The sequence below is a fragment of the Centropristis striata genome, chromosome 11, assembly GCF_030273125.1.
Source record: "Centropristis striata isolate RG_2023a ecotype Rhode Island chromosome 11, C.striata_1.0, whole genome shotgun sequence".
Classification (NCBI taxonomy): domain Eukaryota; kingdom Metazoa; phylum Chordata; class Actinopteri; order Perciformes; family Serranidae; genus Centropristis; species Centropristis striata.
In genome coordinates, this window is record NC_081527.1 from 19378046 (window position 1) to 19391607 (window position 13562).

The following is a 13562-nucleotide window of genomic DNA, read 5'->3' on the forward strand; positions in this document are numbered from 1 at the left end:
AGCGAAGGCTGAAACAAGGTCGGCAGAGAGAAAGAGAGAATGGGGTCGAACATAGCGTCCATTTACAGTACATCTCTGAGGGAACGATCACCTGAATATTAAACAACCCGAGTTTCCATCAGTTCCTTTATACATTTTTCATCCAACCACTTTCTTTTCTCTTTTTGTCAACAACTAAACATTTTACTTGACAAAACAATTTGATGTTGTTGAAAATCAAGACATTTGATTCCTGTCTAGCTGCTTTTGTGGAGAAAAACGGGCTGCTGATGAACACTTTCTGTCGCAATTTCCAAACCAGCAAAACTGCCACTCTGCGCGACAGACTTCCCACTGTTTCTCTCTCCCCCAATCTTGTTTAATATGTTTGTTTATCTGTCTGCGCTGCTACTGCCTTTTGTTAATCATCCCTGACACTGGCAGAGTTGTGTCTTAATGTTTTTCGCCATTTAAACAACCCTTCTTGTTTTAGTCCGCTGCAGACTTAAGAGGGCCGATTCTCAGCTTTGCGACTGCTTTAACATCCCTGGTTATCGCATCAACCTTAATTACGGTCAGGAGCCCATTTCCTCTGATCTGAATCATTAGAATAATTCTGACTAAGGGCTTGTGGTGCAGTGGAGTCTTCTCAAAGCTTTCGTTAGCGCGCTGCCTCCGGGGAATCTTCTATAGAGATAAGTTTGGAGTTCAACTCCAGCAAGCCAGAGTCTGACTTGTCAACAGATGTGGTGCACAATGAAGCAGGTTGCAGTCAAACCGAGGGGCATGGACGCTGTCAGCGGCGTGTTACTGTATGAGAGTACTGGGAATCAGCTGCAAATTCAGAGAGACAGAGTAAGACAGAAGGACTTGATCTATTCCTGAGCTAGTCTGTAGTGCTGCATCTCACAGGAGTAAATACAACAGTGAATGAGGGAAAAGACCCAGAGGAGAAAGATGGTGGGCGATGAGGCTCAGCAGATAGCCTAAGGGGGGGCCAGGTTAGGACAGAGCAGTGCATTAGAAGATGAACTGTGCTGGTTACTATTTATGAATAGTTCATCCAGCGCCCTTTAAAAATACACACACCTCTAGGGGAAGGCAGTTGAAGTGTTGCTGTGCTGTCGTTTGACAGCAAAGCAACATCCTGTGAGAGGGTAACCGGGATAAAAGGCACGATGATGGGCACAGCTCACTACCTGAGGCAAAGCCACTTCAATGCAGTACAAGTGTTTGAACAAAGCAAGCCCAATGTTCCAGATAGGGAATTAAGAGGGTGTTCATGTGACTCCCAGTCTCTCTGAGCTACACTGATTATGACTCAAACAGCAGCAACAACGCGCAGCTGGTGTGAAGAGTCCTCCCGCACGGATGTCAATTCTTGCCTGTCAAGGATTAATCTGCGCCCCAGTTTTCTGAATTTTTTAAAATGCCACCTACATGATCTAGTCAATGAAGGAATAAAGAAATATTAAAAAAGGTGTGAGATGTTGATTAATTGTCCGGTGTGTAGGTGGCTGCAAGAGCAGGGTGATAATGCAACCCGCCCAGAATCCAATTATGTTCCAAACACACAATAAAAATATTTTAATGGGGGATTTTTATTCTGTATGCACTCATAAATCATTAGAAATAGGAAAAACACTTTATGCTGTATGTGTATAATGTATTATTAGCAATGCATTAAAATGTGCATATAGCACAGAATTATATAAGTCAGAAGCACTCATGAATATTATATAATTATAATTTTTTTTTACATTATAGCGCAATTTATACTTATTTATAAGGTCAAGTATCATAATACTTTAAAAATGATGGTCCCTCATTTTCATTGTTTTTGCTAGTCCATGCCCATTACAAACATACTTCATATTACGTTTTATAGCAGGGAATACAATGCAGAATGCAATAAGAAAATATAATGTATTACAACTGTAATGAGAATTGTTATTGTAACCTAATTTTTTTATCCATTCCACAGAGAATCTGAACAAGACAAACCACCAAAAGTAAAATAACTAATAACTATTTTTTTTATAAATGGGGGAAAAAAAGAGATGCTTGAAATTGAATTTTAAAATGAAATTATCTCCTGAAAACAGTATGTTCAAGGTTTCCTGTTCTACATGATAAATTATAAGCTGATTATAGCATTAGAAAACAAAAAAAGTACTATGACTTCCCTATTTCCCCATTTTTATTCCAGTGACATTCACATCCCTTCGCCCATTCAAATGGATTGATTTTAAATAAATAAATAAAATCAAAAAAATCTTAAGTGAAAGCTATAAAAAATATATTTTGACATGTTCAAGTAATATAAAAAACGTATCTTATACTTTAAACACAGTTAGATTACACATTATGTACATGAACAATACCATCTTTGTGCCTCACTGTTGGCCATACTTGCTGAAAAAGGGGGTGTGGCTCTACTACAGTCCACTTTAGATGATGTGTAGTCCTGTGATTGGCTTAAAGACATCATATCTAACCAGTTTGTGCATTTGGGCGGAATCAGGTGACGGTAATCATAGATCTAGACATCCTAGAAACTCTAGGTGCTCTGGAATGGATGGGGTATCTGAACGGGTTAAACTCTTGTGTGCAGAAATGTTAAAGGAGGAAGAAGAGAAAAAAAGAGTTCCGTACTCTGCCAGCTCCTGGTTATGTTTGTGAAATAAGATCCCTCCTCTTCCCTGGGTTTTACCTTTGTGATATAATCTTGTAGGCATCGGGGAGGTAGCAGTTGACATTCTCCATCTGGAATGGGTCAGCGTCACAGATCTTGTCGTCAGTTCGGCCGTAGTTGGCCGTCTCGATCATGATGACATCACTCCCTGGGCAGCGGAGATCAATTGCATATCCCTCACATGAGAGCTCCCTCCTGACCAGCCCGAAAGGCAAGGCCGCACGGCTGAACCCTGACGGAGACAAGACACAGACAAAACTTTAGGCAAAAAATAAAAATTAATGAGTTTAAAAGGATCACTGCTCAGATACAATAAGACCACACATGATGCGATAAAAATCCACTGGCACAAAATAAATAGGCAACAGCAGTCCAATGTTTACCACAGTTTTAAACAGACGGGCCATTGCACGCGATACAGGAATGGAGAAAGACGAAACAATCCATCTCTCCATCTCTCTGTGGTCTTGGATGTTGGCTAAGACATCAAATCTCAGTCATTGGAGACCAATGGTAACCTCATAAATTCTTGAGCAAACACAAAGGCTACAGAGCATCAGGAAGGCCTCCACCTAGAGAACATCCACCACGGAGCCAAGCCTGGACTGAGAATAGTTTGTTTTATAGCTGTACTAGCCCCCTCATTTGTTTCTTTTGCTTTACTTGCTCTGTAAAGAACGATAGAGGAAAAAGGCAGAATCCCGGCAGAATGGAGCGTAATATAATCCATTTTACAGTGTCGGGGATCGAAGAGTCTGGAGTCCACACAGGAGGAAAAATCTATACATGGAACACAGCAGATGGGAGCGCAGCCAAATAGCTCTACTTTGGGGGAAAATTAACTATTTCACTCAAATCTGTCCCCCATCTTTCAGCAAATTACAGCGAAATGGGTTATTCCTCTGTATTTCCATTTTCCAAGTCATAAAATGTCATGTCACAAAAGGGTGGAACTGCAGATATGCAAAGAGAGAAAAGCAATAAAAAAACTAAAGAAAGAAAGAAACCCATTATCTGAGGTTAAAATGATCCCAAGTACAAAGAAAAAAATGTAAGTGTCTGCAATTCTGAGAAAACAATTAGGTAAAATCTAAGTAGAACATGCAAATGTGTTCCATTTAAGAAGTGCAAGCAGAGCTCTGCATGAACTGTCAATAATCGCCGTTGTTTGCAGCAATAGTGGGTCCCTGAGGGGGCAGCTACCATTTGTATTTTCTGCACTGCTCTCTCCTAATTAGCCCTCCTTTCAGCCTGTTGCCTTTTCCATGCTCCCATTGGCTCCCGAGCATTGTCATGTACTAACACTTACCACCCTGGGTTCACTTTGCCCCCTCACTCTAATTATCCTCACACTTCTGACAGTCAGGGCCTGACGCAATTAGCATTGTTTGAACCGTTCAAAGTTGAAGTGGTTCCGGCTTGAAATTCCTACCCTGAAACCCCCCAACTCACATGTCTGCTAGTCATTTCAGCCCGCCTGGCTCACTTATAATGATATTCTATGTCCGTCTGCACATGTCACATTGTTAAACACAGACATCTGTGAAACATTGTTGAGGATATAATGTTGGAGTCATCCCATATTAGGAAAAACTTCTGCACGCACTAGAAGTGGTAGCAGTATAACAAAATATGAAACTAATGGTATAAATTCTCTGGCATTCGGCCACTAGACATTTCATTATAGTGCCATGATCTGTCTAATGGCCAGTAGATTCTGCTTAGCTGGACTGTTTATCACCTCATTAGGAGACGTCAGTGTAGCCGAACCATAAGTGGAGGGCTGTGGGGTCACTCCATCTATTCCAATAACCGCTACAATTACCCAAACCTTTCAGAAAACCTGTCCAGAATGGTGGATGATAAAACACAGAGTGAAGTCGCTGGCTTTACTGCGAAGACTAATGACCGTCCCGCCTGCCATTCCTCATGGAAGGAGTGACGGGTTTATCACGGCAGCTACAGACAGCAAACAGAAAGAATGCATTTCATGGGGTTTTAAAATTCTGACGGGAGAGAGTGTCTTTTCGGCTAAGACACCCTCACAGACACACACGCACACGCCATCTGCCTTCGTAACCTCCTTTTCTGGCTGTCCACTGGTGACTCTGCCCATCTATCAGACCACTATGGCATGATGGCATGCTGCTGTCAACAGGGGCCGAGCGATTGATTGGGCTTCTGCCTCGCTGGCCTCCTCCTCCCTCGCCTGTATGGATCTCTCTGGTCATAGGCTAACACCGCATCAATTAGGGGGAGTATCTAGACTGTACTGGCGGCCTAAAGAACAAATTGCTTCTTCTCTAAACTGCGGATAGCCTCGGTCTCATTAATGACAGTCTTGTCAACTTGTAATTGGGCAAGTAATGACAAATCTGTCGAAAAAGTTAAAATATATATAAAGGAGATTTTTCACTCTGTAGAGATGAATTGAAGGGAATATATTTTTGGTCGACTTAACAGGAAGTTGCTTAAGATCTTAGGATTTAAGCACAGCAAAGAAAGAAAAAACCCTGTGACAACAAAGGTTTCTGGGTGTAGGTATTCTTCTGTGTTGATTTTCTCGGTTTAAACAAGTTTTGCGAGATTTTGGAAAAAGGGGAAGATTGTTTGTGTGCACAAATGTCAATGTCTTAGGGAGGTATGAAAAGCTTTTCATCTCGCGTTCTGTGCTATGTTTGACTGCTCAACTTTGCAGCAGTTGAAGACTGCGACAGAAGGGCACCAGCTGCAGGGAAAACGGTGTCAAGAAAACTGCAGGAAAAAATCCATAACACGTTCACTGTGTGTGTGTGTGTGTGTGTGTAAAAAGAAGAAGAAAGAGAACGGCCTGCTCTCTCTGCGCCTGTACCTTAGATTAACAGTAAATTACACATTGAGGGAATTGAATAATGCTTTATATGACCATTTAGTCAAATTGCCATGGTAACCACTCTGACTTGCCTATAATTGGCTGTGATCCCTATTCCTGGCCTTGTTGACACGAAGCCTTATCATGCATTCTGGTCAGTGAGTGACTGTGAGGAAAGTGGCTTTTCAGATTCCTCCCCCTGACCTGCCTGCTAAGCCGTCTATTGAGCTCAAGAGAGCAGAGCAAGGACCCAGCACTGCTTCTCAATATGTTGCATTCTGGGAGTTTCTCTTCTTCTCCAGTTGACAGCCTATAATTCACTGGCGACAATCCCTCCCCCCTTTCCTCATAATACATATTTTGTTTTCTATCAACACCCTTGAAATTGGAAGTGGCCCTGTGGCTCAGATGGGTGCATCTGAAACCATCCACAGAGTTACACTTGGTGGCTTTTAAAACCCTGGAGATGAAGCAAAAAGATAATGGAGGTTTTGGTGTCGAGATATTGCCATTTGGCGTCTGCGAGCGACAGACCATAACACACATGTTGAGGTTCATCTTTGCCGCTCTGTGCGTTAGTAGTCGTGACCAACCTTTAACCCCTAAAACTCCACCCCATCAAGACTTCAGACGGTGGGAGAAAGAACTGGAGGAATGTTTGATCAGTCCGAATGAATAAAAAAAACTGGGCCACTTTTGGAGGGTAGACAGAGTGGCGAGGGCTGGCACAGACAGAGAGCAAAGGCGTTGGTTGACGCTTGTCATCCTCCATTAGGGCTGCTTTGATTGGCCTTTGTGGTCCTGGAAACGGCAAACAGCTGCATGCAAATGGCCCTGTTTCCCCAAGGCTGGCCCCCATTGTTCTGGGCTTGGGTTTGACAGGGACGCTTTCTCTGCAGCATAAAGGAGGGTGTAGCCTTTAGTCAAATAAGAGTGCCCCCACCGTGGTCACAGCAGGAGTACTTCAAGATTGTTTGTCTTTTTATGTTGTTTCATTCCTGATATTACTGGTAGCCAACATCTTTGGAAGAAAGCGCACATCTTAGAGTCAAGCTTCTCCTCCAACAGCGGGGGATGCCTTCGTAATCCAATATCCGGAGTGACAGAGAGGTCTTACAGCATGTTTTGCTCTGGTGGACATGTTCAATGGGAATTCATAAAGTAGGATAAAAAAATGAAAAACATACTTTTATTCTTTAATATTAGGGAACAAGGCGTCATTAATATTTTGCCTCTTTTTACCACACCCTTTGTTCTTTTTACTGCAATATTACAAATCTCTTCAGTGGAACTTTTTGATTTCTGGCCAAGGAATAAAATTAGCTTTAAAAAAAAATCCAAGAGACCATACGGTAAACCTTTTATGTATTAAAATTAAACAAAAGTACACTTCACTGTCCATGCACATGCCTCTCAACTGACAAACTAAATACTTGCAGTTGTTCAGCTTACACTATACAAAGACAACACTCAAAATTTCCATTCCCACGTCCCCAAATTTCCAAGGTACCCTGCCTAAAATGTGCGACACACATTCGCAAATGCAGTACAAGACCGCCCATGACAAGTGAGAGGCACACAGGGCCGAGGTGGGAGATGAGAAAGGAGATTTGGGATTTGCAAAATAACACCTGCTTTTCAAATATACGGACAACACCCTGAGAACTCCTCACTCTGCCACAACAGCTCATATTTCATTTCAACCGTCGAAATGCGGTGAAACACTGAAAATCTAGTTGGACATATGGCACCATTTCCCATGACACTTTAGTCCCAGCTCCAGTCCACCTTGCTGGGAATTGTTTCTAAAGACGGTGTCAGACAAGACCACAAACCCCGGGGCTACACCCGCCTTTCCCAGACAACTGCTATCAGACACTCTTGATTCCGATATAAGTCTTCTAAAATAGCAACTGGCAATATAGGAGTCACACAGATAGAGTCCATTTGTGGTTAGATGAAGCGCTCTGAGTCATATCTCTTTTCTCCTAACGGTGTATTCAGTGTAGCCACTTCACATTCCAAAGCCACCTTTTGTATTCATGGCCATGGCCTTTTCTCATATTCATCTCCTCAATGTTTCTTGGCTCACAAAAAAAAAAACACACTAGGTGGGAGGAGAGAATCACATGCTGCATGTTGACGCATGTCTAGTTGAAGGGGTTTAAGGGTAAGGATTTGTCATATTGCTGAGGCTAAGCATGATAGACCCCGCTGCTGCCTCTTAACTCCTCAGGTGGGTCCATTTAAAGACAGCTCGATCCTATCACACCAGATGCAGGCATTTAATGTTGAAAGAATGTAAAGGCAAAATATGGTATTTTTTTAGTCTGGGTCTTATTCTCATAATTGTGGCTATTCTGACTATTCGCTTATGCTAACTCACCACTTTCAGTGTAAAGATTCAGGAAACACTACTCAAAACATCTTATGCTGGATTGGCTGCACAAGTCACCTAAAGCTTTCCAAATAAACAAAAAATTTGTTTTAACAATTAATCTTACTAAAAGTTACATGATATTTATGAGATGCACTAATGCACAAGAGTTTTCTTTAATGATTAGAGTGTCCGTTTTCAGTAATTGTAAAATTTTCCATGTGCATACTAATGTCACTGCATTGTGGGACATTTAAGCATAAAACTAAAAACTGTAGTTAGAAGCTTGACAGAGGAAACAGAATTAAACGTCCAGTTTATGAAATAATCAATATAAGTACGCTGCTGATACTCGTGCGTAAATGCACACAGCGTCTTAATGGGGTCACACTTGTCCTGTGCTTAAATTTTTTTTTTAAATAAAGCCGGGTGCTCGGACAGCAGCTCTGCAGCTTTGCTCTCTGCTATGGTCACATTTTAGAGGATGTAATTAATAGTATCCTCATTAATGATGTAGCCTATTATTTCACCCCCCACAACCCATCCAATAATAATCACACTTTAACTTTTATGACTGTACCTGCCTGAACCACAGATTTTCTTCGGTGCCCATGAATATAACTGCAATCTGCTCATCACTATATGGTGTATATATATACCAGATTATATTGTTTTGTCAGCGGAAGAGTTGGGAATATTATCATGAGTCACCATGACCAATCATTAAAAATAGGTACATTTATGAGAATAATTTAACCTTGGTTAGAAAATACCATAAAGTGTCCATTAAAAATGCAAACCCCTTCAGAAAGTATCTCACAAACCCACAAGGTACACAAAATAGTTGAAATGCACAGACCATTCTATTTTGATGTGTGGAATTACACAACTCACAGAAAATGTTTAAGTTTTGCCACAACTGATGCACAGTCGACACGGTGGATTACTTTGGTTCAACGGAACAGCCGACTGAGCTGAAGTGAAGACTGCAGATGAAGAATTTCTCCCAAGGGAGTGAGAACTAAGAAAAAAAAAGGCTGAAAGTGGAGGGCTATAATGACTGTGTCTTAATTTGGCTCAAGGTTTTCTCCTCTGTCGATTGCTTGGATGATCCCTGACCCTGTGGGCGCACATCAAAGAAAACCAGCAAGCAAGTAGAGGAGCATCATTACATCACTAATACATATAATCCTCTTCATGTAAAAAAAAAAAAAAAAAAAAAGGGTCAGTGCTTATTATAAATCACAGTGATAAGTGACGAGAATGATTCAGTCGTGGAGACATTGAAAGATGTAATGTCTTCTTTTGTTCGGGGTCCGTGGACACATCACTCGGATTAAAGTAAAGTATAATTCGACACCTTGTACAGTCTGCTGAGAAAACAACCCTTTCAGAAAGATACAAATAACTGTCACAGAGGCTAAACATTCGAGAAAAAAAAATGTTCGTCTTAGAAGATTAAAAAACCTATATGCTCCCGGGAGAGAGCCATTTTGACAGAATTAGTTCATTGCTTGTTCAATATCTAACATATTGTTGCATCCCGTTTTGCAAGACAGTTGATGAAACACGCAGAAAGAGGTGAGTTAAAGAAAACCTCCCAAGTGCGGCAGGGGTATAGTTTCACAGGTTTGATCTGCCCTCAGAGATGCTAAATTCCCCTTAAAGACCACATTTTACCCCTGCACTTAAACCCCAGCTGGATTTTCTGCTCAAGAAAACGTCTCAGAATAAGTCAGGTGCCTCCCTCAGGGTGTGGAGCGGGGGGAAAAAAGAGGATGAAGTGGGGATTGAGGAGGAGGAGGATATGGGTTTGTCTCCATCACATGCTTGCGTCTCTGTTCTTGTTTGCTGGGGCAGAGTCTCCCCGTTTCACCCACCTAATCAACCTCCTCCACCCAACCCTGCCCCGCACAGAGCGGAGCCCAGGAGGCTTACTCAGTACGTCACATAGACAGGGTGTCAGGAGAAGCTGCAACTGGAACATGGATTACATGAATAATGAGCCACAGACTACAAGGATGACTAGAAACAAGAGATCGGGGCCTCGAGACGATAATGAACAGACAATTCTGATAAGAGACACAGTCTTTATCTTCATGCGGAGCCTGAAGTAGCCTTTTAATGCAGTGGTGCTATCACTATCACTGGGCGCATCTCCATTTTGGTGCTTTCCTGTCTCCATATAAACCCACTTATGCTGTAGTGGATGGAGTGGCGTAGTTGAGGTTTTGTTTATGCAGATGAAGTGGTGCAGTGCAATTTTGGTATTCGTTTTAGCATGAAATTGTGTTTCTGTGTTTCATCCCGGCACAAGAAGTTTTTGCGGCTTTAGTTGGTGCACACACACACAAAAATAAAAACCCTTTCATGTATGTTTTGTTGTGCCTCTTTCATTTTGACATACGTTTTTCATCTAGTGCACATTTCAATGCACATTAAAAAGTCAACTTTTTAATGCAATTAAGACTGAGTCTCTTCTGGTTTACATTAATGGATGATTCTTATCAGGAATGTCTTCAGGACACATCCTGAGCTCCTGCTAACAATGTTTATCTTGCTGTAGCCAGATTTCCAGGCTGCATCTGCTGTTTGTTGAACAAACATTTCGTTGTCAGGAAAATAGGGTAGATAAATTCATGCAAAGTTTGACCACAGACTGTATAAAAAATCACTCACAGGTTTCTGAAGAGCCATTGTGAAATTCAATGTGGTGACTACTGCAGTCACTATCTTGGCTGTGCCTGACTCTGCCTAACTCCTGGCTGAACCATAACTATAATTTAAGCAGGTGTATTATAAAAAAAAAATCCTGTACAGTTGTTATGAATGGTGAAATTGGCTACAGAGACCAAAAGGCTGTGAACGTGTTTATTTCTGCTGTTAAATTTTAACATGAGGGTCTATGGGGGTTGACTAAATTATGTTGCCAGCCTCAAGTAGCCATTCAGGGAACTGCAGCTTTTGTGCGTTGGCTTCAATATTGAGCTCTTGGAGTAAGTTCATAAACTAAGTTTTTATTGCATAAAGGTTACATTTAACACTTTCAGTGGTAACATCTCTTTGAAAATTATGTTTCTTATCTATTTACTTTAGTGGCATTGAGCTGTAAATTCTCTATCATCAAAAGAATCAAGACAAAATAATCTTTTTGTTGGGCCCACAGATTAAAGAATTTGAGAAATTTGTTATAACTGTCATTTTTGAAGTTAAGTATATATTTTTTTAAAGGGATCCTTCAATGTAACTTTCAAAAAGGAATAAGTGTTTCAAGGTGAGTTCATTGTCATGATATTGACTTTGTTGTGCATGACAATTACCTTGAAGCAGCCGTAGCAATGAAAACCAACAGTGCTCATACAAACATGTATTTAAAAAAGACATTTTGTATTGTTCATCAGTTATATCAGTTTGTCAAAACTAAACCAAGGTGAAAGCATAAAGACATGTGCCAGGATGATTAACAAACCGGGCTGCTTTTCTCACTTTGCTGTCAAAGTTTTTACATAACTTTTTAAAGTAATCCTCCAGGAATGGAGAACCGCCGCTGCTTGCACTAGGTTGACCGTAGTGCGAGTTGCCCGCAGCTCAGAATCTGCAGACTGCAGTGGTAGTTTTGCATCTGGCCTATTTTCTCTATTAAAAGGAAAGATCTGAGGGATTCAGCCATACATGGTTAAGCCTCAAGACTCAGAAGAGGAGTCTGTTTTGCACCAAAATTGGTGAGTAGCGAACATATCAGAATGGTAAGTGTTGTTAGCATATTCTGGCTTGTTAGCCTGTACCAGGCAGTGGGTGACACAGAGTTAGTTGCTGTGAAACATACAGTAATATCTTCTACAATGATACAGTGTGCTTGTGCTGACCGTACTAGCAAATCTGCTCTGTGCTGGAGCTTTCAGGTTTCTTCTTTGGACTTTTGATTGGCTTTTGACGTACCTAATCCAGCTAGATTTTAGGGAAGTGCACAGAGATCCCCCCCTTAAGTAGTTAAGTGTTATGTTCGTTTCTCAGGAACAGCAATAATGTTCGTGGGTCAATTTGACTTGGGGCATGTTTAATTAGCCAAAAGTGTCAGAAACTTAAAAAAATGCCAATAAACATTGTTTATATTTCATTATTAACTCCATTACTAACCATTTCAATCAATATTTAGTGCAATGGTGTTCTTTACCTCTCGCAGATCATGGTCAATGTTTTTCATAAAAAATGCATGTAAAAACTTTTTTTTTTAATGTACATTGGTAATGGATTTACATGACATTGATTTTTTTATTTTCTTATTTTTCATTTCTTATTTTTTTCTTGTTATGAAAAAATACTTTTGTCTTATTATGTTATTTATTTATTTATTTATTTATTTATTTTTTAACTTTGAAATGGGTCAATCTGACCCGCAACATAACAGGAGGGTTAAGTGACAAACTTTGTACAGATACAAGTCAGTACAGTCGATGTCAGACATTTTATGGCACATTAAAGAAAAGTGTTAACCTTTTTCTACAGCAGTACCCTAGCTAGCCGTCTCCGTCGAGCATGTGACACTCTGTGGGTCACCTGTAGCGACATAGCGACCACGCTGTGTATGCATACTACACATGCGACCTTACATATAGTGCAACAGGGTAAGCCTTTGTGGGCTTTTATACAGCTCTGCTTGGAGTCTCTCAGAGATTTACAAGAAAAAAAAATATCCAGGCACATTCCTTGGCAATAACCCGCTGCTATCTCTGGAACACTGACCACTTTGATTGGCTTGAGCGTGATGACCTTGCCCCATTCCCTTCCACCAGCATTCTGGTCAATGCGAGCAGAAAACAGCAGCGCTGATAAGAGATGCACAGATGGGGAGACCTTGATGACAGACAGTTTCCTGCCCCTCATCTTCGATGAGGCCATTGTGCCTCGCACACTCAATGGGGATATACGCTACAAGAGGGGGTCAATACCGATACCGCAAGGCAAACAAAAACCTTCTTTGTGCTTTGCTGTTTCTTTGACTTTTTCCTTGCTGCGTACTTATTCAATTTCCTGCACGGCAGGAGAGGGCTTCCTTATCTTTGACTGTTTATACCTGCAAATCGGCTGGTGGCCTTTTGTTTGCAGGTGACCCACCCTGAGGTGACATTTAATTCCTCGACAAAAAATGTGCGGTCATGCTCTATGGCACAGCCTCTTAGCCTGAGGAGATTACTAATACAGTGAAAGCAACAGAGGTGCATTCATGGCCTGTAGTGAGAGCAGACACGGCAGACACAGAGAGAAGAGAGACCCAACACAAATTATTACACTGGTTTGAATCACACAAGACCATAAGCCATGCAAAAGTGAGTGAAATGAAAGAGAAACCTTTGGTAGAGAAACTGTTTCATCTTACATTTACACAACAGACCCTCTCTGTATGTTTTTCTCCTCCTCAGACACATCAGAAAATCTGAGTGCACACTAAAACACACACACACACACACACACACACACAAAAGCACATTTACCAAATCCATCATAATTTATTTTATTGATTGCCCCTACTGTCGACATTAGTTTTACCACCAGCCTTCACAGTGTAAATCATAACGAGCAAAGCAAAAATATGAGACCTGAGCTGTTGTGGCTTTTCTGATACAGAACGAGGAGGACAGGCAGAGACAAATGCATTGTTT

The 13562-nt window shown here is 41.1% G+C and overlaps 1 protein-coding gene across 9 annotated transcripts in view; it reads right to left on the reverse strand.

The window, feature by feature from the left end:
- Positions 1-13562, reverse strand: part of LOC131979746 (adhesion G protein-coupled receptor L2-like) — a 141146-nt gene that overhangs the window by 56711 nt on the left and 70873 nt on the right. For all 9 annotated transcript variants that reach the window (XM_059343750.1, XM_059343754.1, XM_059343752.1 and 6 more), the window contains exon 3: positions 2693-2906. In XM_059343750.1, the coding sequence (XP_059199733.1) occupies positions 2693-2906 (214 nt within the window). The remainder of the gene's footprint in view (positions 1-2692; positions 2907-13562) is intronic.